At 42.9% G+C, this 23,199-nt stretch overlaps 1 protein-coding gene across 1 annotated transcript in view; it reads right to left on the bottom strand.

The window, feature by feature from the left end:
- LOC119433404 (ceramide glucosyltransferase-like) overlaps positions 1-23,199 on the bottom strand; it is a 69,536-nt gene that overhangs the window by 15,013 nt on the left and 31,324 nt on the right. The window contains exons 2-5 of the mRNA XM_037700594.2: positions 16,093-16,234; positions 4,036-4,138; positions 1,763-1,864; positions 700-812 (exon numbers count right to left, since the gene is read on the bottom strand). Of these exons, the coding sequence (XP_037556522.1) occupies positions 700-812; positions 1,763-1,864; positions 4,036-4,138; positions 16,093-16,234 (460 nt within the window). The remainder of the gene's footprint in view (positions 1-699; positions 813-1,762; positions 1,865-4,035; positions 4,139-16,092; positions 16,235-23,199) is intronic.

Below are 23,199 nucleotides of genomic sequence, written 5' to 3'. Positions count from 1 at the left end.
TTCCTGTCTGCCTTAATAGCACAAGGAAGAAGATGACAATTGAATAGGACAGGACAAGAGCTATCTTTCCTGATGAAAAAATGCTTTTTTAACCACCATCGCATAACATAAAAGCAATGGCAAAACAAATCATGGTGCGTGCGCCTCTTAAATACCAAAACATCAAAAGATTACCTATCACCCCACTGCACCCTTAGAATACAAGAAACCCAAAAAGTGAGAGCGAAAACATGCCACAGCTCATGCACTTGCACAAAAGCACGTGAGCTGCAGACAGTATCAAGTTGGTCAGGAATGTTTTGTCATGTTTTCTTGTGTCGTCTTCTTCCCTGCGCTACTAATACAAACATGCTTGTGTACAAATTCGCCCACATTTCAGTTCCTATGTACAGTCGAGTTAATTATGAGCTCCTCATGGTGCCCTCGGTCGATGATGATACAAGGCTGCACAGCGCAACTGACATAGAAAAAAGTGGAAACTAAACATTGTTCCAATTACTGCTATTTATTAAACCAAATTTTTCATATGCCGGCACCTCCATGCAGTCCTGGGGCCCCTTCGACTGTGAAGCCCTATGTTGTTGCAGCTCATACCGAATGCGATGGTAACTCTGTCTTGTTTAAATATTTATGAACGAGAGTATTTGCGAACACATGCCCAGGAGCCACTGCACTGCGAGATGGTGACGAACCACTGACCTTCTCTAAAATGGCCGGGAACCCCTTTCTATCACAGGCAAAAGGCATCTGGTGGACCAGGGCTACGTCGTCCGCCATGGTCAGCACCATGTCCAGGAGCGTGTCCTCCTTCACTGCAAATGTGTTGCCCCCTGCTTGTGAGCATGCATTCGGGCCAACAGGCAGACAGACATTTTGTAGACATCTTGAATAGCTGTATAGATTGTAGCCCATTTTGGCTGGCCACAGACGTCTATAAAATGTCTTGTGCTCAGTGGATATTTTGGTGGTTGGTATACACTAGGCATAGACACATCTGAAGTTGCAGACTATGTGTCCAGGGCTCAGGTAACACGCAGCTTTATAGCACCCTGTAAACATTTTGTGCCAACTGCACAAGTGTATTTCCACACACGCTTTTGCTGGACAGCCAAATCCGTCAGAAGCATTCGACATTGATCAGCGACTTGCTGCTACCTTCGGTGTAAACAATGCAAGAATAGAAAGGTCAAAAGGAATATATGTCAGTGCGTCTTTGTTGACCTTGTTTTGTTTTTCTTGCATGCTTCTTACGCCACACCATGCATTACCAACTTGCCCAAACTGCTACGATTATGAACTGTTGCTACCACTTGTCCCACCCAATACTTTCCGATAACCAGGTTGACACATTGCGAATTATTGCAAATGATTAAAAGAACCCTAAAACACTTATGACCGCACAAAGCCTAATGTACCATTTTTGCTATGCTGAGTTCAATAACACAAAATTCTGACTTAAATGCGGGAAATATTGTTCATAGCTCACAGTATTGTTTTTGAAATGCTGGAGCAAATATTATTTGTAGCTAGTTTGGTAAAAAGCGTTTAATTAAGATGATTAGTATATTAACATATTTAATCAAGAAATAATTCATTATATTTTGTATGAACTTGCTCTCTATGGAGAGGCCAAAAATAGAGACAAACAAGTTGTTTTAATTTTTCTTTATGTGGAATGATGTCTGGGCTTTAAAGATTTGACATACTATTGCTTACAACAACAACAATTACAGGGTTTTCAAAGAAAGGCAAGAGCACTTACTTCGAATTCCACTGTCGGAGATCAAGATGAGCTCATACTTGGCAGCTTCGTAGCCTGGTTGCATATTGTTGATCTTGGGATTTACCCCGACAGGGCAGCCCCCTGGGTAAAAGAAAGAGAACGTGCGGCTTACACCAGCTTTCTCTCAGGGCAAAAGTGCTGTTTTAGCCACAGGAAATTAGGAAAGCTTTCAGCACTGGCATGGCCACAATACGCACAAGCAGACTGGTCGACAAGCGCCGCAGGCTGTGCCACCACGTGGAGCTTACGCCATGGCAGTGAGGATGGCAAGAAATCAGGGCCAGTACATTGTAAGGATTCCCTTCATTCGATCCTATTTCTTTCTCATTACCCACTGTTCATCACCAGCCAACCTCGGTGAAAACGTATGCGAAACGTCACTCGGACAATTGTAGAAGTGCAAAAAGGAATGGCATCATAATACGATGATTATATTATCTTCATTTAGTGAACATTGAGCAATTAAAACAGATGATTTTGAAATAACAATCTCCTAAAACAGACGATTTTGAAATGCGGCATGCCAAGCAATTTGTGGCATCTATCACTGGCATTATTTCATTATCATCATTGTCATCATCCTATTTTTATGTCCACTGCATGATGAAGGCCTCTCCCTTCGATCTCCAATTGCCCCTGTCTTGCGCTAGCCGATTCCGACTAGCACCTGCAAATTTCCTAACTTCATGGCATGATTTACCGCATCCCAATCGCTTGTGGCAGGATATACGTCAGTCGTGGCCAAATATGTGGCCGAATATATGTGGCTGAATACACACGCTGTTGCCTGCACAACAGGCTATGAGAACACGCAACTTCTTTAATTACAAATGGTGGAGCGCATTTGCCATTGCATTAGAGTGCTTGCAGCTCTCTTTCACTATTTCACGAGACTCGTGTGTTACACCGGCTATTGAAAGACGGCAACAGGAAATAGTGAAGCCGGCTGATATACAAAAGCGAGGTTGCGACACGTGCAAGTGCACCTTCCGTGGTTTTGATGGAAAAAGAAGTAGCCTATCTGGAGAGGCAGTAGGAACCTTGACGTTTGTATCGAATATAACTGTATTGTCAATAGTTCACACCTGCCAGATGTTACTATTTCATTGAAAAAAGCCTCATGCTCATGGTTAATTTACAGCTTGCATGCATTTCCTGTCCATTCACCCATCAGTCGACGCGGGTAAGTGAAAATAATCTGATGATATCGCTGCAATAGAGACCGTTACTATGCAACAGTAACAAAAAAAAAAAAAGATATATGCAAACAGGCTTGATGTACACATCTGCATTAGGCGAGGGTTCCCCAGTGTAAGTTTAGTTGCAAGTAAGTGCTGATACCATTTAATCCTTGCTCTCTATCCTGTGTACTGCTCTACTTTATCCTTGACTATTTCATTCCTTACAGCCGTTGCACAGGCTGTAAGGCTGTGTTGTGGACTCTTTACACAACGAAATATGTTCAGCCGCTTTTAACACACACATCCCATAACCATCACGCTCGCAACTTATTGCCTTATTGGTCCCACACAAGCATCTATAAGTATTCATCTTTTCAGCATACAAGAGCAGAATGCTTCGCCTGCCAATGTCTTATCTGATAAGGTCACTGCATTTAGACATGCTGCGTCCACCCCCTGAATATGATGACGTGTCTGTTATGGTTTGTTATCATAAAGGGTTCCTGAACTTTTGTGACAGACAGGTATGGTATTGTTCTTAATGTGCTTGCACAGCAAAAAACTTCTATTGTTTGTACCTGCTTCTACCATCACTGCATTTGATTCTCACCTTTTTGTTCTTGTTTAAGAAAACATTAAACTTGTAAGTAAAGTAAAGTGAGTGAGTGAGTGAGTGAGTGAGTGAGTGAGTGAGTGAGTGAGTGAGTGAGTAAAGTGAGTGAGTGAGTGAGTAAAGTGAGTGAGTGAGTGAGTAAAGTGAGTGAGTGAGTAAAGTGAGTGAGTGAGTGAGTAAAGTGAGTGAGTGAGTGAGTAAAGTGAGCGAGTGAAGTGAGCAAGTGAGTAAAGTGAGCGAGTAAAGTGAGTGAGTGAGCGAGCGAGTAAAGTGAGTGAGCGAGCGAGTAAAGTGAGTGAGCGAGCGAGTAAAGTGAGTGAGCGAGCGAGTGAGCAAGTGAGTAAAGCGAGTGAGTGAGCGAGTAACTAAAGAAATCATTTCCGCACATGAGCTCAACCTCAGTATGCTGCAGACGTCAAAACAGAGAAGGCAGAGGGGGATGACTGGCACACACTGACCTACAAAGACCCTGGCGTCGACCAGTGGGTGTTTCTCCATGAGTCTTCGCACCAGCATTATGGAAGGGTCCCCTTCATCTTGGATGCAGAACAAAAGCTCAAACTGCACAGACAAGACACAGCGATAACAGTCAGTGCACATGGAAGCAGCCAAAACGCAGGAACAGCTCTTTCCCACAGTCTTTGTGCTACTATACGATGTTACACCCTGGAGCAGGTGTTCCCAAGTTTTACGACCTTAGACTGAAACGTTAGCTTTCACGACATGCCATTTATGCCTTTGCTGCCTAGATGCAGGGCTGCTTAGTTAAAATAGAAAAGCCACAAGACAAATATTTCAGGTGACACTGATTCTAAATAATAACTGCATGCATACTAAATGCATGTAGTGCGTACATTCAGAAAACAAAACAAAAAACAGGTGACAATATGCACAGAAAACAACGCTTTAACATTTTAGCTGGTGTCCAGTCATTTTGTGACTGTACAGCCCGGAGCCATGCTTATTCTTTGAAATTGTGTGAATGTTTTATTTATTTTTTTCACATTCCATTCTTACCAGACAGCACATGGTGCAGTGAACACATTGCTTTATTGTAAATTATTAGTAAACTTAACGTGGTAACATTGACAGCAGCAGATTTAATGATAAGAAAGAATGATGTCATGTCAACTGCAGATTATCTTGTCACACACATGTGCTAGTTTTAAAAAATGCAGTAAGTAGTCATAGTAATGGCATTTCTTTTAATGCCATTAACACCACTAAGCACCCCTCCCCAAATCTGTCCTTCACTATATTTGCAGGCAGGCAATGGCTCACCAAACACATTCCTGATTGAGAAGCAGTAATCTATGCCCTTCATATTAGCCATCAATGCTAAATGAACTGGCAACACTATTGTCTCATTCAAGCGCCTGCATAGGAGATTTTTGTAAACCGGTACTAGGATGCACGCTTGTTTTGCATTATGTCGACATTGCTGCTCGGTTAATTTCTTGCAGTTTTCATGTTGCCTCTACATATGTATTTAACTTTCATGTCCTCAAGTATGCCTCAAATATTGCTAATGTACAATATTTCAACTGAGAATTCAACTGTGCTTTCCTAGGCCAACCAGCAACTTAGGAAAACGACGACTCTGCCCACTGGGGGTCGCACAGAGCAAATGCATAAACAGCACCACACCTGGAAAGCAAAGCCGCTTGCATCGTGCCACGGCACTCCCCCTAAGCCTGCCGACTGCGCAAAACAAACAACCTTCCGCATCAACGGGAGGAAGCTGGTCGCAGCGCACAAAGCTTCGGACAGCGCGAAGCTGTGACCGCACAACACGGCACTGCTGACGCAACAACGTGGCGTCAGCTTTCGAGTCTTCTGGGGCGACACCCTTCGCCTCTCGCACGTGATAAGCTCGTGAACACGGGAAGGCTTCGCGAGCCTTTATCTTGTCGGGTCAGTGTTACTAGCATGGGAAATTTGCACAAAACAATTAGGTGGGTGTGTTGGTGTTGCTACATTTATCTCGCACACCTGAAAGCACGGTCAGAGAACAGAACAGATTGTGTCCCAATGGCTTAAATGAATGGGGGCAAGATCACTTAATGGGCAAAAATGGAACAGCCCCAAGACTCTTATATCAAATGACTTCCAAATGCTCAGTACTGTAGTGACATGAATATTATAAGTTTATAACTCATGACACAAATGATTATATCAAATGAAGCATTTATTATAGTGCTCAGGAAAAGCTATGAAGCCTTTGTATGGGTGTACTTAGAAATTAGGGCAATACACAAACTACAAGGAATGTTACAATAGCAAAACGAAAAATACAATGAGGACTTGGAGGCGAGCTGACCATGTAACATAGTTGTTCATACTAATTCACAATACAAAAAGTGAGCTCTGGAATAATAATAATAATAATAATAATAATAATAATAATAATAATAATAATAATAATAATAATAATAATAATATGCTGTTAGAATGTAAGGGGAGAAGACAAACAACATGCATGAGTAGGAAAAACAGTATTTTCACTGCTGCAAAACTGGGCTCATGAATTGTTGATGCCAGTAACTTGGTTCAAAGTGCACTTGAATGAACAAGCTTAAGAATCTTTAACCAAGTACCAGATTAGAACATTAGTTGCAAGCTAATTCAAAATTTGCAGCCCCCCTTTTCACTACAGCGCAAAACTTTTCTCGCTCTTTTTGGCAGTTTCTCGCTCTTTGCCAAGCACCAGACAAAGGGGGAATTCATTGACTCGTGGCTTTCCTGGAAATGAAGGAATTCATATAGCACTATACTAAGACATGAGGGCTGGAAAAGACTCAACTGAATAATGTGAAAGCTTGTAAAATGACAGTGACAGCCACCAAAGCTATCATGATAATAAACCTTGCAAAGCCTAAGCACCATTCCATGTCAAGGAAAGAATAACTTGTTCACCTATATGTCTGGCCATAAAGAGTATATTCACAAAAAAGAAACAATGAAATCATAATTTCTAGTATAAAAGTTAATTGGTATAGTAGACAATTAGCAGTTGGCTTGATGAACTCTAATCTGAAAACTCGCTCCCAGCATATCAAGAATGCTGCTATGGTCTTTGCGTTAAGTTTGCCGTATTACAATAACCATTTAAGGTATCAAACTTGGCCTAGCAAAGATGACACGGTGGGTATGGTCGCGATAACGCCAATAAAACCAACAGCAAGCACTGCCCTTACACTGCATTCAAAATTGCTTTGCAAGCAAATTCTTTCCCATTCTATATATATCTTTTTTTTATTATTACAGCACTGCAGGTGGCACATCAACAGCCCACAAGCCAGTCACTAACATCTGCCCTCCTGTGAAGCAATTTCTCCAGGCTCCTTTGTTTTCCAGACACGCTTCACGCCTGACAGGTTGTCGTGCATCGTTTGATCTGCTCTCCGTTGCCGTGTCGATGCAAACAATAGCAGTCTGCAGCGCTGCTCCTTACTCTCGAAAGAGGTCTGAGCACATGTGACAAGGCTCTAAACTTGGGCAACCCACTTCAGCCAAACAAACAGCAGCCACCAGTATCACGCTTACCAATGCCAAGCCATTAAAAAGACACCAAAAAGAAATAGTAAATAAGTTTAAACATATGATATTCTTTCAAACCTCTACTTTCATTAATTTTGCGGTAATAAGTTAATTATCAGAAGAGAAAATGAAGGTAAAGCTTGCGTTCTTAGAATTTCGCACCGAAACCTCAACGCCTGTACGTCAGCGCAACATCACGGATTATGAAGTACTTTTTCGTATTTGGATCGCGTTGGCTCGGTAAATGTTCCCCAAAACTTGCCATGTTCCTTCTTTGGCTTCTTTGAAGTGTAATGTAGATAATTTTCTACAATAAAAAAGATTACTAACTAGTCGCCAGCAGACAACACTAAATTCCATGACATTATGACGAGGTGGTACGGGAACGTCAAGGTGGTAGTGCCACCCGTCTTTTGTTGCTGCTTCTTTCCTGCCTTACCAAGTCTGTAATCACAGTAAGAGTGGCTTTTTTTGGTATTTTTTTAAGGGTAATTTATCAATGCAGCTGAACTTTCTCATTAGCGCCCCTTCAGAGCTGCCAGAGGATGGCTTGTGTTCGGAGGATTTCATGCCACAAATCTGGAGCAAGTACCATGATCCTCGGTGTTTGCAAAGGCAAACTTTCTAATCATAAATGCATAAGCTAAAAAGAGTCGACGGACCAAGCAGGCCCCAATTCATGTAGAAAATTTAGAGTAGTTAATGAAAAGACGCAATGCAGGGAACATAAGTGCACGCATGAGCACGCACACTTATGCAGAACGACAATAACAACAGCCAAAGATAAATTTTTCAACCACGACATTTGAAACGTGCTTCGCAATGGCCCAAAAAAGTTTTTGGAGAGTTCTTAACCCAAATTACGCATCGAACTCGATGGTATCGTTATCCCAAGGATGGTAACATTCTTTCTCCGGCACATGTCGCTATTGAATTCGAGTTTTTTTTTCATCTGTTTTCACTGATGAGACTCCTGTACCTATAGCCTTCAGGCCCCTATTTTACATTCAAGCATGCACGACGTTAACATCACTTCTGAAGGAGTACAGTCCTGTATCGATCGTCTTCCAACTAACTCGGTTCCTGATTCTGATGGCATCTGCCCTATTTTAGCCACACTCTTTCAGCAATCTAACGACATGGGATGCGTCCCAAATGATTGGAAAAAGCTCACGTAATTCCCATATTTAAACCTGGTGACTCGTCTAACCCATCAAATTGCAGTGTAATTCTTTTAACCAGCACGTGTTGCAAACTTCTTGAACACATCATTTCATCTGCTGTAACGAAGTTTCTTACAGAACATAACTTTTTTTTTTTAACAATCAGCACGAATTTTTACACGATCGATCTTGCGAAACGCAACTGTTGGAATTAATAAATGACTTGCATCACTCAATTCATTCTTTGCATCAAATTGATGCGATATTAAATTTGTAGACTTCGCGAAGGCTTTTGACAAGGTTCCTCACTTGCAGCTTACGTATTCATAAACTGACAGATCTTAACATAAATGCAGAATAATTAGGTGTTTTACCAACTTTTTAACTAACCAGTTGCAATCAGTATTTGTTAATGACCATTTGTCTCCGTTAATACACGTCACATCTGGAGTACCGCAGGGTTCCGTGTTCAGGCCTATTTTGTTTTTAGTTTATATTAACGATGTTAGTAATGGTATGCGTTCCGTAGTAAGACTATTTGCTGACGATAGCATGATCTACATACAAATTACTAACCCTGAGGATACCTGTTACCTTCAGTCTGACCTAGACAATCTCAGTAAATGGTTCAATAAGTGGCAAATGGAAATTAACATTAATAAAACAAAAGATATCAGATTCAGGTCTACAGCTAAACCCGTGTTATGTGATTACATATTAAACAATGTGCCCATAGCCTCTGTATCCACAATAAAATATCTGAGTGTTCATTTGTGTCATGGAACACTCACATAGACGCGATTGTTAGTAAAGCCTACGATCACTTGGCTTTATCGGCGCAATTTACACTCGGCTAACTTGGAGGCCAAGCTTCTTGCTTACACCACCTTAGTACGCTCTAAAATCGAATATGCCTCCTTAATTTGGAATAGACATCAGGCCTACCTCAAACTGGAGTCGAAGCAAAATAAGGCTGCTCGCTTCATCACAAGAAACTACTCACGTACATCAAGCGCTACGGAAATCAAATCTTCAATTAATCTAGCTCCTCTCGAAAAACGCAGGCTACTGACACTACTGTCTTTCTTTCATTAACGTTATCACAATTAGTCGTCCCACATTGCTCCAAATATCAGGCCAGCTCACCATGAGTCTTTGCGACTTGATCACCAACTTAAAATCAAACCTATCTTTGCCCGCCAGTAATCTGTTTTTCCACTCACCTCTCCTCCTCGCTATCCGTCAATGGAATCTGCTTCCTGTTGACATCGCCATGCATAGTTAATCATGGCTCATTTGTAAATAGTTTAAAGTTGTTCCTAGAAATCTGAACTAATGGTTATCAGTAATCCTTGCCCCCTCCCCTCTCAAAAAAGGGGGAAAGGGAAATGAAAAAAAAAATGTAAAGCCGAAAAATAAATTTAATCCTCTTACTCCTTGCTGTTACGTTCCAATTGCATTTCCTGATGTTCCGATTTAATCTGCAATTGCTTTCATGTTCAGTGATGTATACTAAAAATCATTGTCTTATTTAGGGTTGTTTTATCAGATACATGTAATACCACCTATTATGATAAGTGTGAAGTATTTAGGAACCTTGAACCTTGTGATTACTATACTATTTTTTTTTTCTCTCACTCATTGTATATACTCTATAATAAGTCATTGTCTTCGCGCTAATTCGTGTTTACTAATTCTTGTTCTAATTCACATTTTCTTGCTTAGTTTTGTATTTTGTGTATTTTGTGCCCCATTCATTGTAATCCCCTCCCCTATATAATGCCCTCTGGGCTTCTAGGGTACCTGAATAAATAACATACGCTGGATATCAACCGATGGTTTATTTCGAGAACATGGGCTAACATATTAAAAAAAATGCGCATACACTTGCATGTCGAGTACATATCCGCATACAGTCGCGTGCTTCGCATCTTGTATCGCTTTATTTGATGGTTGATGGATATGATGGTTGATGATGTTTATTATTTTTTATAACAATATTGCTTCACCTGTAAGTGCATGAGATTTTTTTCTTTAGTATGTTAAAACATGTTTTTGAATAAACCAGTTGATTGCCCTTGTTCTCTGCCCTATTCTTTGTCTACAGAAGGGGTAAATTTTCAACATGACAAAACAAGCTGCTCGGGGATATGTCGTCACAGAAGTTGCTATGTGCAACCAGTTTCCAAGTTGATATCCGAGCTGTGTTCTGAATCTCATACACAGCTGCCTTGACATCTTCACTGGACAGCCCCAATCTAAGTTTCTTTATCATTTCAAAATAGATTATAAAGAACACAGCATCAAAATCTACACAGGCTGTTCTGTTGTCTAGCTCAGCGATCTACTAGAACTTGGCATGAAGATAGTGTGGTCTGCTGCTAAAGAGAATAAGTGAGTGTAGTGCAAAAGCGATTTTTTTTCCTTCTAGCAAGCGTGCAACCACCTGGCTTTGCAGCAGATGTTTGTGTATGGTGGCCCTGGCACCTTTTACACACCTGTGCAGGGTGTTCACATTGCTCCAACTGGAACTAGCAGCTCGAGTGCCAGAAATGCAAGAGCTGCACATTACAGCGCTACCTTTAACAACCAACTGCATTGTACGAAATGCACCTCAGTTCAAGCTGGCCAGAATCTTATTGAACATGTGGAATGAGATGTACCACTATTTCTTCTTGCGTGTGTTTTTGGGCTAGCTATTCCACTTATCTTGACAGCCCCACTGCTTATCTGGGGTTGTTCCGACAGGCTTATTTGTTTGTTCAGCATAACACCTACATGCAGGGATTGCACGAAGTCTTTCAACGTATCAACCATCGCCATAAAATGCAACTGCCTTCACGAAACACTAAAGCTTCCCTCTGGTCTTCTATACCTTGAACTAAACTTAAGTCGAACAACCTTTCTGCAGAAAGCGTTTCTATTAGAGATAACGCATGTTCCCGAGATGCTGTGGCAAATATTGTATACCAACTGCTACGACGGTGTTGCTTAATACAGTCGAATGCCTCTATAACAAACGCCTCTACAGTGAAATGACCTGTATAACGAAGGATTGATGCATTGCAACCAGCAGCATACAACTTGAACAATTCCTGGAGCACTGCAGCAGGATCGCTAGCGTCGCCGTTACAATGATGTACAGCCGCCCAAATCTTTAACTACCATGCATGAGCAGCGACTTTCTGTGCGCCAGCACCTTAAATTAGGAACAAACTTGCAAATGACTATGCTATCTTCACGAGCTTTGTGAGCATGGTCAGATAGCATAGTCATTTGTAACTTTGTTCCTAGTTAAGGTGTTGGCGCACAGAAAGCCGCTGCTCGCGCACGCTAGTTAAAGATTTAGGCGGCTGTACTTGGCGAGCATGCCTATATCAGTAGTAGTCCTGCTGCAGTGCTCCAGGAATCGTTCAAGTTGTATGCTGCTGGTTGCAATGCATCAGCGGGTGCCACGGCTGACAAATACGTTGCAGCTGATTATGCCGTGATAATGTAATTATAACTGACGACTCACAACATCTTCAAGGCCATCTAAGGCGGAAAGGACACGAATGTAAACGAAGGTAACAGTGATGAAGATCACATAAACAAACCAAGAATTCTGACGGCAAGCGAGGCAAAAGCGGCGTTCAATCTGCAGCTTTACACTTTGCACAGCTCCCGAGTTTTGCAACAGAGCATGCTGTGAACCTTGGAGCAATAAGGTTGGCTGCAGTTGTACATTCTGTCAAAGTATGGGCAAAAAAAAAAAAAAAAACAAGAAAGAAACAGCAACTTATTTCGCTAAGTATATCTCAAATTCATGTTAAATAAAGGTTTTCCTTTGTTCAACATGGTTTGCCTGCTCTATTGTGAGCGGTACAGTGCATGACCTTTACAACCAAGTGACCTGTAAAACAAAATATTTTGGATGTCCCGAGGACTTTGTTATAAAGGCGTCCGACTATTATCAGAAATGATGGTGGAGATTTAGATTGTCAACAGCATCCATATGCTACACTGCTGCCAAAAGGAAAAAGATAAAGGCAATCTGCAAGACCTCACAGTGCCATGCCAGTGGCGATGGTGCCCACATATTTAAATGTGGAGGTAGGGAGATCGACATCACAGGGGCTTTTTTTTTTTTTTCAGGGTCAGTTTCACACTCAGTGAGCCTTTAAATGTGAAATATTTGCTTGCGTAGCTCTCCCAAAAGCTCGTTCAATGAAAATTTTTTAGCTCAGTCACGTAACATCGAGAATAGATTCCAAACTGCTCAATATCATCAGTTGGTGAAGATTATTAGTTTGCCATTTCCACGCATAACTGTGCAAATTAACTGTGCAAGCAGAATGGAGAGGCCTCCATTCTCCGCGAATGAATGATAAACACAATGTCACTGCGACTTACACTGCTCTTATTTTAAAAATGTGGTGCAGCTAAAGAGAACACCCTGCAAAGCTCCCAACCAATGGTAGTCCGTGCTTTCTTCTTATTTCCATGAAGCGACGAGGGATGGAACTAGCCCCAGTGTGAAACGAACATGCATCCTTGACACAATACAAAAACAGCTGTTCCACTCAACACAGGCAGGCTGGCAGGAAAACGCCAAGAGGCCCACTCAGCACTGGCTCTTCGACAGTGCCAAGTACCCGACTCCTTCCAGAAACGAAACCAGCAGAAGGAAAAGCCAGGCCAAAGGACGCACCAAGTTTGCCAAGATGCTCATACAGCACCGGCAGCCGCAGCAAGCTGGCAACTATCTCGGCACGCCACGCTGACAACGCCTCGCGCTATCTCGCTATCGTAGCCTGCTGTGTGTGCACAGACCAGGACAAAGTGTCCAAACTGACTGCCGATGTCAAGCCTATCACGCCTCCCACATACGTCTACCCTAAATGGCAGACAAAAAAGCATGACGGTCAGCAAATAAGTAAACTTCTAAATTGCATGCTGAAAATATCATGCCAATCCGATTTCTATCGGACCCACAGTCAGCAATCACGTGCAACAGCTTGTCACAACAATTTCTGCAGCAAGCAGGATTCAAGGCATGTGTGCTTCTGCAATGGTGTGGACTGCTGGCGAGCAGCTGTTCGATCTATTTATTTACATATAATCAAAACAGCACAGATGCTCACTCCTTGGCTAAAAATGACACAAGCAAACACCTGACTAGGCCATTAGAGCTACATGCATGCAAGCACACACGGAAAACACAACAAAACAGCATCAGTTACAGTACATCACTACTTTTCAGTACAGTAAGTGGTAGAAACTGCAAAACAACCTAGGTGCAGTTGAATACCAGCACAATAATGCTTCGACAAAGATAACATTGCAAAAGAGCGCTTGTACGTTATTAATGCAACAAGAGTTGAGTAATACATTCGTATGCTAATATACACAGAGAGCAGACGACAAGAACATAAGGAGGCTTCCATTCAGAGAGTGCCATGACAAGCTGGACTACCCTACTGACAACCTGCACAAGGTGACAAGGATACACAAGGGTACTACTGTCAGTTTGGGTGGGGGAAAAACAGATGGACATTCCCGTATTCTACGACATTTGCAAATGAGCTAGCAGACTTAGTAATACAATTAACAACTAACTCTAATGGCACATGGGTTTTGTCGAAATGGCAGATGAATGCCGCAAAACACGTTCTCAGAAGTTTACTGCACTTGTGATTGCTATTGAAAAGTGGAAGACAGTGTTGAAGATAAAATTAGAGTTTTCTAGCTTGTAGCTTAAACCATACCCAACTTCTGCAGCACCTCTTTCATTTAGAAACATGCAACTTGTCAACACTCTAAGGCAGTGATGCAGGTTTTTTAATTACATCACATTTGGCAGCAGTGCAATTGTCCCTTAAAGAGACACTAAAGAGAAAACTAAGCAGCTTAGACTGATAAAAGCCTATTTTTGTTGATTCTGTCAGTAAGAGGTTGATTATCAGGAAAAAAAAAAATGAAGGCCAACCCTTCTCTTTTTTTTACTCTTTTTTTCACGCCAAAACCCCAGTGGCAGTCAGTCAGTATGACATTACGGATGTCAAAAATATGCTCTCATATATTTTGCCTGTTGTGTTGCAGTGAAAGTTCTGAAAACCTGCCAAGTTCAGTGTTTGGCTCCTTCAGAATACAATCTAGTCTATCTCAACCAATAAACAATCAAACAGTTAACTAGGCACTAGCAGACTATGTCAAAACCCATAACGTCATGGCAAGCTATTGTGGGAACCTCAAGCCACCCATCTTTGTGTCTTTTCTGGCTTATTAAGCCTTCTCTCATAGCAAGAGTGGCTTTTTTGGTATTGCAGAAAGGTAATTTACTAATCCAGCTCAATTAATTTTTCCCTTTAGTGTCACCTTATAATTATGACCTGAATCAACATGTTCCCCTTCAGATGTGTTGGAGAGAGGCTCGCAATGCCTATTTAACTTCTTATGCATCCAGAATTACCTTAAAAGTGATGATTACTCAAAGAACTACACAGCTACTGTTGCACTGATGTATGGACCAGGGACAACAAAACGACTGGGCAGGAGGACAACAAAGACTAGTCATTCTCGTCACAAGTGGCCATTCATTCATCCACAGTGCACATAGAAAAAAAAAAATTTTTTGGCCTAGCTTGCATGGACAAGTTCTATGTATTGTGTTGGAAGTTTTAAATTTTTTCTGGAGTTTTATACGCCAAAACAATCAGCAGATGATGAAGCACAGCATAGTGGCGGACTCTGGAATAATTTTCACTACCTGAGGTTCTTTCACCTGCACGCAATGCATGGTACACGAGTGTTCTTGCATTTCGTCTCTGTCAGAATGTGGCCGCCGCTACAGGAATCGAACCCACGACCTCGTGGTCGGCAGCGCAATGCCATCACCACTCTTGTACCGCGGTGGGTATACTATGTTGAAATTCTTTCAAGTCTCTGGTAGATCTGAGCTCATTAAGCATTGTATATGAACGGTTGCAAGCTTTTGTAGTACAACATTCCCACTGCCTCCTATCACATTCAACATTCCATCATTTACTGCCCCTTTTCTTCGTGTATTATCTTATCTTTCAAAAGCCTTTCCAGTTTCATAGCTAGTTAAGAATTGATTTTTCTAATATTTTGTCTACCAACAGCACATACAGGCATCTGCATCACTGATTTGGGTACCTTACAATTCAACATTGGGCTCCTCTGTATATTATATCACTATCATTGCTGCTGACATTGCCCTGTTTATCGATGAGTGCACTATTTGCTACTGGCAACATTGAGTGTCGTTCGCATTTTAGCTTCTCGCTTCTTTTATTCTTCACTGCTTCCGCAATCTTTACAATGTTATAATTTCAAATGCCACTTTCTGTTCTCGATTGATTTCGACAGTTCCGCCAATTTGACCTGATCTCTAGGGTTTGATGCTTTCATGCTCGCAATGTTTCTCTACAAAGGTTCTTTCGTTGCTTGGAAGTGCTTGCTACTGTGATTTTATCAGGATATTTGGCACTATAATCAACAGCAGCCTCACCCCCAATGGTCGCTGTTCTCAGATTTCCTGGGATGGGCTGGCGACACTACTGCCAACAGAGTAAACGGATGTTATGTTGTGGTTAGCCGACATGAGCTGCTTGGGTGACGGTGGCCTAAACTGCTGTCACTGTGGAGCTATGGGGCGAGGCGTCCCCACCAGCCACTGGGTCACCGTGAGGAGCTATACATTCGGTAGCGATCCACAGTGGCGGTGACTCAGCAGTTAGGCTGAAAGTGCAGCAACGGTGATTCGGTAACAGGCAGGCCACGAGGGATCAAAAACAAAGTGCAGCTCACCTGTGGATAATTCATAGTGAAGAATGATTCGAGGTTGCTGAAGAGGTTTGGGTCCACCCCCGTCAATGGTTTGATGATGGACACGCCGGGCAGTGGCACCTCCAGGGGCGGAAGGGCTTTCTTTTTGTGAAGCTTCATTTTTCTGTGCAAAAGGAGAAATAATAAAAAGTGGAAAGGTCAAGCCAAGCACTCAAGCTGCAATTTGGTAAGTAGAAATGCGTGAAGGCAACCCCAGAAACACACGTATAAGCAATGTCACTCCATCTTTAAAAAAGAAACAGTGCAATATCAAAGAAGTATTTAAACTTTTAATTTAATTTGAGCGTGAAAATGTGTGCTTGTTGTCCTGTGCTTATTTTGCAGCAATGTATGCTTTTTTACACATCTGTTCCTAAAGCTTCATGTCTATGCATCCAGTGAAATCTAGCCGAACCTTGTTAAAATGAAGTTGCATACTTCCCGAAAGAACCTTGATTATATCCGGTATTTGTTATAAGCATTTATTTGTTATACGCTGACATTGGCGAGAAACATTTTAGATCTACTTCATTGTTTCTGATAATTCATTAAAGTTAGGTCCATCTCTAATGCTTTACGATTATATGGGACAAAAAAAAAAAAAAGCCATTTCCTTATGAGCTACAAAGGAGCTCTATCATTCAATGTTTTTTAAGCAGTTTTGTTCTGTTAAGTTATTTGTGAGGTAAACAATGTGCTGTCTTTAGTCATGTGTAATGAACATGTGTAGGCTCTCGTCACATTGCTTGCTGCTTCGTGGTCTGCAGCTGGGCATTAGGCACTTACTCCTCAATGAATCGATCAATCCACCTTAATCACCATCAAAATAATAAAATTGGTTGTAGGTAAAAACTGCTCTAAAGGCCCAAACAGAGATGGTAGTTAAACACTCCAAGTTGCAAAAGGGCATCTAAGGAACGTCTTACCACAAGAATTTTTACAATCGGTTCATTATTAGAGGAGATAGGTGAAATTGAAATGCTGCATTCGCTACACTGCCAGGAGGCAAGCTTCACTGCCAATATAGACACCCTCTCTCTTTGCCTCGACTAGTGTCCGCAAGTGACATTCCTTCCCTGCCTTCTCCCATAATGGCAGCTGAGGAACCATGTCACATTTACGTTGCGAGCCCTGCCTCCGTTTTCTCATTTCTTCTCATTATGCATTGAGGAACATAGCCAGCGGCGGTTTAGCGTGTTCTGCATTGGATGATTGACGTGCGTCTTCCGTGAATCCGCTTACGCGCATCACCTTGATTCTTCAGCAGGAAGCAGGGCTCCCTCAAAAGGCAGAGCAGACAGACTTTTGTTTGAAAATTTGAGCTGCCTGCACAACGTGGAGAAGTTTGATACATGGCAGACAACATCGCAAGTGTGACATCTATGCACCGCGCATGTATTACTTTTGCTTGATTTGATTAGTTTTATGCTTATTCAACTTCAACGCTCACTCGGAAGCACCTCAGTTGAAAGCACAAAGTGTTTTGCAAAAGTGAAACGTCAAATGAATGTGCCCACATTCAAAAGAAAAAAAATAATACTTAAAAAGAAAAGTCTCTTGAATTCGCGTGCAAGTTGCCCATGAGTGCACATGTCAATAATGATAAGTGAACTTCTGAACAAAAGGTCACAAATCACAGCAAACATCAGCTTTTCGTTGAAAATTCTGAACATGTATGTTGTCACAAAGGCTTTAAAAACAGGACAAGAAGGTTTAACGAAGATAGAGATGCGCAAGGCGGAAGTTATAATCGACGGAGAGTGACAGCTTCTGAAAAATGGCCGATGCAGCGGAGATGATGCGACACTGCGAAACCACACAATGCGGCAAAACTTGCTCAAGGAGACTGCAAGAACTGCACCCACTGGAATGCTGCTCACAAAGCAAGTATTGAGTTCATCCCAGCTGTCCCCATCTCTGCCTATTGTCAACTCTTGAGCTGAAGGTGATAACACTTGAGATTAAGAGCGAGGGCGGCGGCGCCCTCGAGACAAACACACAATGGGCTGGTCAAAAGAATGTTGCGCTATCAAGTGGAAATTCCGCCCTGAATGTTCAACACAATCTCGAGCAAAAACCCGAAACAGAACGCCGCAGTAATTTGGTTCCATTGCTTTAAGTGGAGCTTTTAGCTTCGGGTCAACTCCAATTTTTTGTTTTATTCAGAACATGCGAAATTCAGAAATGCTCGCCAGACAGCTGCTGGACCGACTTGAATGAAATGTGTTTCACTTACGAGGTAAACCTTAACAGAAGCAATATAGTGACTTATAGTACCCTAATTTCACAAAAATTTCTCGAAATTGGACAGTTTACGGATTTGCAGCTTCATGCATCAATTCTTAAATCTGCACCTAACACAGATATATTATTTCTTAAACTGCATCTGTAAGAGCAGATGTGCCTGCCAGTTACGTTTGTTCATATCTGTGACATTACAATGGTGACCAACTTTAAATTTTGCTATCTCTCAGGGACCAAGTGCAGGTCGAGACAAGTGCAAATGCAGTGTCATTTTGTGTGCAAAGCTTCCACTGAATCTTCAGGCTGTCACTGAGTACAGATGTTTCATGACCAAAAGTTGGCCACATGCAATTTTTTTTTGTTTTTGTAATATATTTCTGTGAACCAACCGAATGATAGAAAACAGACTAAATGAAACCAATTATTGCCTTACAACGAATTTGCAATAAGAAATTTCAACGAACTGTAGAAGGACGGTGACGTGGGCAAGTTGGAAATAATCCATTGTAAGCACCACGCAAACAGATGAAGGCCACTAAGTAAGGTACACACTAGACAAGCACTGCAAATCCTCATGCTCTTCTTTAGTTGCATTCGTCCAATGCACACTGCTTACGGCAGATAATTTCCAGTTGCTAGTTCAGGCCCTTTATTTTAAGTTGATAGACAGCACTCATCCTGTTAAGTTCCTTAGTCGCCCTGCCCTCACCCTAAAATGTAACTGTAGCATTAACAAAATGGTTACTGCTTTAAATATGAGCAGACTAGCCCAAGAACAAGTTGTGCTACTTCCGTCATCAGTTAGTGCACTGCTTACGATGGAGGCTCAATGAGGCTAGTAAAACAGTGCACAAGATCATTTGATACCAGAAGGGCAAAGTTTAGGAAATTCAGACACTGTCCATCACTGCTACGCAAGATGAACAGCCATACCAAAAAGCAGTGCTTGCGGACACTGGCGCCAGTTCTCCCTCCAGTATTACCCATATGAAACTCCTGCTGTAAAAAGACGAGTATGGGCAAGTTGGTATGGGCAACCTACATGTTTGTAAACAATTGGGCATTATGCAGGCAGAACAGCAAACGGCTACATCAGCATGTCCTTATGTTCTTTGTAAAGTAACTGTTGAGAAATTTGCAACATATGATTAATCTTCCCTTCTGAGAAATTTAATTGGAATTTGTCGAAATTTTGAAGAACAATGTGACTGCAGTGCTGCTGCGCTTCTGCGACGTCATGCTCTGCAGTTTGTCTTAGCATAGTTTCATACAAACATTACTAGAGGGAAACCTCGGACATGTTTCAACAGGAGCACAGCAGTTCAACCAGAGCGGTTGAACGGCTAATACTTGGATTTGCATGAACTTAGTTCTTCTGGCTTCAAACGGATTTGTGACATTGCAAGTTGATCATGTTAACGAAATACTGGATTATTAATGCAACAATCTGTGATGATTACGTGAGTGTGTAGAGTATTCTTGTCTCCGCATACTTATAAATGTATGATTTTTTTTGGAAATTCAGACAGATAAAGCGTAATAAATTATGTGAAATGAAACAAAAATCATTGTTCTAACCATCATTCCCATGGTGGCCAAAGGATCACATCACCAGAGTTCCCTCTGGTAATATTTGTAAGAAACTCTATGCATTCAGCTTGGTAACAAGATGCCAACAGAGCTGCCAAGTTCGACATATACCTGTGATCAAAAGTATGTGGACCAGGGTATCTGCGAAAGAAGTTCCGTATTTCTTGGCAACTCGGACTAACAACCTGAAAGTGACCAGTGCTCTGCTGCGTCTCCTGTGAGATGTCTCTGAACAGTAATATTTCCGTTTCAGGTTACAAGCATGCGAAGGTATCAAGCAAATTAGAATATTTCGCATAACCCATGGCTAGCATAATGACGCCAGGCGAATACTTTTGGCCTTACACGAATGCAAACGTTCGCCTCCTCCACGATTAATTGATCCCCTATTCGCGAGTGGCTGCGGGCGCTTTGCTCCCAAGACGCCTCTGGACACGAGTCCGTGCACGATTGGCGCCGCTGTGTGACGTCACCGGCAGGGGCGCACCGACGCCCACCTCGCGATTACAGACGGAGGGGCGTCGTCCTTCGTCACAAGAGGTGCGCCGTGCGGCAAAAACAGCGCCACGTGCACTGCAGCGTGGCTCCTTCGCCGCTACGAAGTGGCTGTCACGTGCTCGCTGCTCCAACCAAAACCGAGCGCATTGCGCGCGACCCACTCGTGATCGCTCCGGACGTCGATGTTTCCAAACCACGTGTCCAACGCGGGTCATTTCGCGGGGAGATGGAGATTAGATTGTCCGGTTCCGTGTCCCTACGCATAGTTGACCAATGAAAAGTTATGGACAGCAGAGAGCGGAACTTCAAGGGACACTAAAAAAGCTCAGTGCCATTCCACTCTGTGAAGGTAGATGACCAGCGGAGCTATATTTGGTGATAAAGTATATCGATTGAAATAAAGACACATGCCGCATGAATTGTCACTTTCTATACCGTCTATTATTTTGTCACTGAGGCGACTATAGCTTTGAGATCGCTATGGTAGACGGTCATGGGTTCTGTAACGATGTTTGAGCGCGAATGGGCGTGAAGGCGGCGAAAGGCGCTGGCAGCCTCCCGCCGCCTTCGCGCCCATTCCAGCTTCGGCTCATGCCGTCGTTCTTCGTAGGCATGCTGGCCTTCTTCGGTCCGCGCAACACGCGGCCTACCCATTACACGTGACGTCACCAGCCAAAGAGACACACCCATTGGCTATTAAACGCAGCTGGGGCGCACCGGCGATACGCTTTTGCTTTGAATCGAGGCTACGGCGTTTTCGGTCTACGCGCTCGGACTACGCACGCAGCGATCCACTGGAAACTACCGTATAACAGCTCCGCTGTAAAAACAGAAACACTGAACTAGTTTAGACTAAGTATTCTTTCAACCGCTTGTACACGGAAATGAAGACCAAACTTTATTTTCTTGAACTTCGCGCTAGAAACAGCAGCGCCGGTAGATGAATGTGACGTCATGAGTTTCAAAGTATCTTTTTCATATCGGGAGCGTTCAGACTGGCTAATGGTTCTCGAAACGTGCTAAGTTCAGCCTTCGGACTTTTTAGCATACAATGCAGCCCGTCTTAGCCGATAAAACGTATAGATAGTTTTCATGTGACGTCACCGAGGCAGCTCCCACCGTTCTAGTACCTAAAGATGGCGGCTACGATGACGTCAGTGCACCGTCTTATCCCGCGCACTCTGTTTTACTTTTTGACGGCGACTGTTTTTCACAGGTTTATCGCTGTTATCGCTCTTATCGCTTTGACGTTGACTGTTTTCCGCAGGTTTATCACTGTATCGCTTTGGAGTTCGACGCAAGACGTGCCTGTCGTGCTGTAATGCTGTCATGTTTCTTGATTACGCCGCTTCTCGAGCTGCTGGTACCTAAAGATGGCGTCCGCGATGACGTATGTGCAAACTATCTATAAGGCCTGACCAGACGCCGTAAACAGCCATGACGTCACGGCCGCCTGGTGCGGGAAGTTCAAAGCGGTGTTGCGGATTTCGCTTTCGCGTCGTCTCTGGCTTACCATTCCTCCTCTCACGGCAAGAGTCGCTTTTTGTGTTGGTATCGCAGAATGGTAACATACTCATACATATCATGTAATTTTTCTATTTAAACAAAGAAACCCTAACTCTGCATCAAAAACATATCACAATACATCTGTTATATCGTCCAAAGCTAACAGATATAACGTTTTAGTCGACAGCTTACGTCAAATCGTTACGTTATCTACGCGAGCTTGGGACAACAATTTACTGGCATGTTTCAGAGTGGTGTGTAACATCAATTTTCTCCGCTTCGGATTACGTCAGACACTGGGAAGCCATGCTCCCAACAGACGATACGATAACTGCAATAAACCTTATCGCAATCAAGACCACCTCTCCGCGAGCTCCGCGATATAATGCTTCCTCTTATAACACGAACCATCATTACAGCAGCTAGGGTACCCGCCTCTATGTCCTCCTCGCCTGCGGCTCGGTAAAAGAGGGACGGGTGAGGGGGATGCATCGAAGCACAGTAGCGAACCCGCCCAAGCTTTCAGCAATACCCGGATTGTGAAACCTGTGGCGCCTGTGGGAAAGTATCGCAACTGGTCCGATTGTGCCAAGCCTCAACGGCGCGTGTGTGTTTTCCAGCAGCATCGCGCTTCCTGCATGCTGCTTTATTGTTTCGCCACGTGATTGCCGCGTGCGATTTCCGCGCAACGGTGCCCGTGAAAAAAAGGTTGGCAACACAAAGAAACTCATGGCTGCTCGCGCGCCTTCCTCATTGTCACCCTGGAGCTTCCTACAATATATCCAAATTACAATCCGATACGCTATCACGTCTGTAGGTTGTGGTTAAGTCGTACGATTTTTCTGACGGATTTTACTTTGAGAAATTCAATTTTGTTGCCTAACGTCTTGCGCCACGCGAAGGGTCTGCCCGGTCGGGGTGGTTCGGGATGATTATTTCCGCCAACGACACCGGCGAGCCCACGCCTACATCGATGCCGACGTCGGATTTTCTGCGACACGGGGCCCTTAACGATATCGCGTTAAAAATTACTACTTGGTGGAGCCTCCCCCCTACCGCCTCACCCGCGTCACCGTATTCTGCTACGTGAACATCCATCCACTCATGCCTCCCTCAATCCAACCGTGGACCCATGAATCAAGCAATACCTTCACTTAATCAAACTAGAGTTAAATGGGTACCGACACGATATTTTCGATTGCTCATTTGCTGCGTTATATGAAGGTCCGGGACCTCTAAACTCTCGAAAGA

Source organism: Dermacentor silvarum, chromosome 11 (assembly GCF_013339745.2).
Source record: "Dermacentor silvarum isolate Dsil-2018 chromosome 11, BIME_Dsil_1.4, whole genome shotgun sequence".
Taxonomy (NCBI): Eukaryota; Metazoa; Arthropoda; class Arachnida; order Ixodida; family Ixodidae; genus Dermacentor; species Dermacentor silvarum.
Note: the sequence above shows the minus strand (reverse complement) of the source record. Positions and strands in the feature narration are given on the sequence as shown.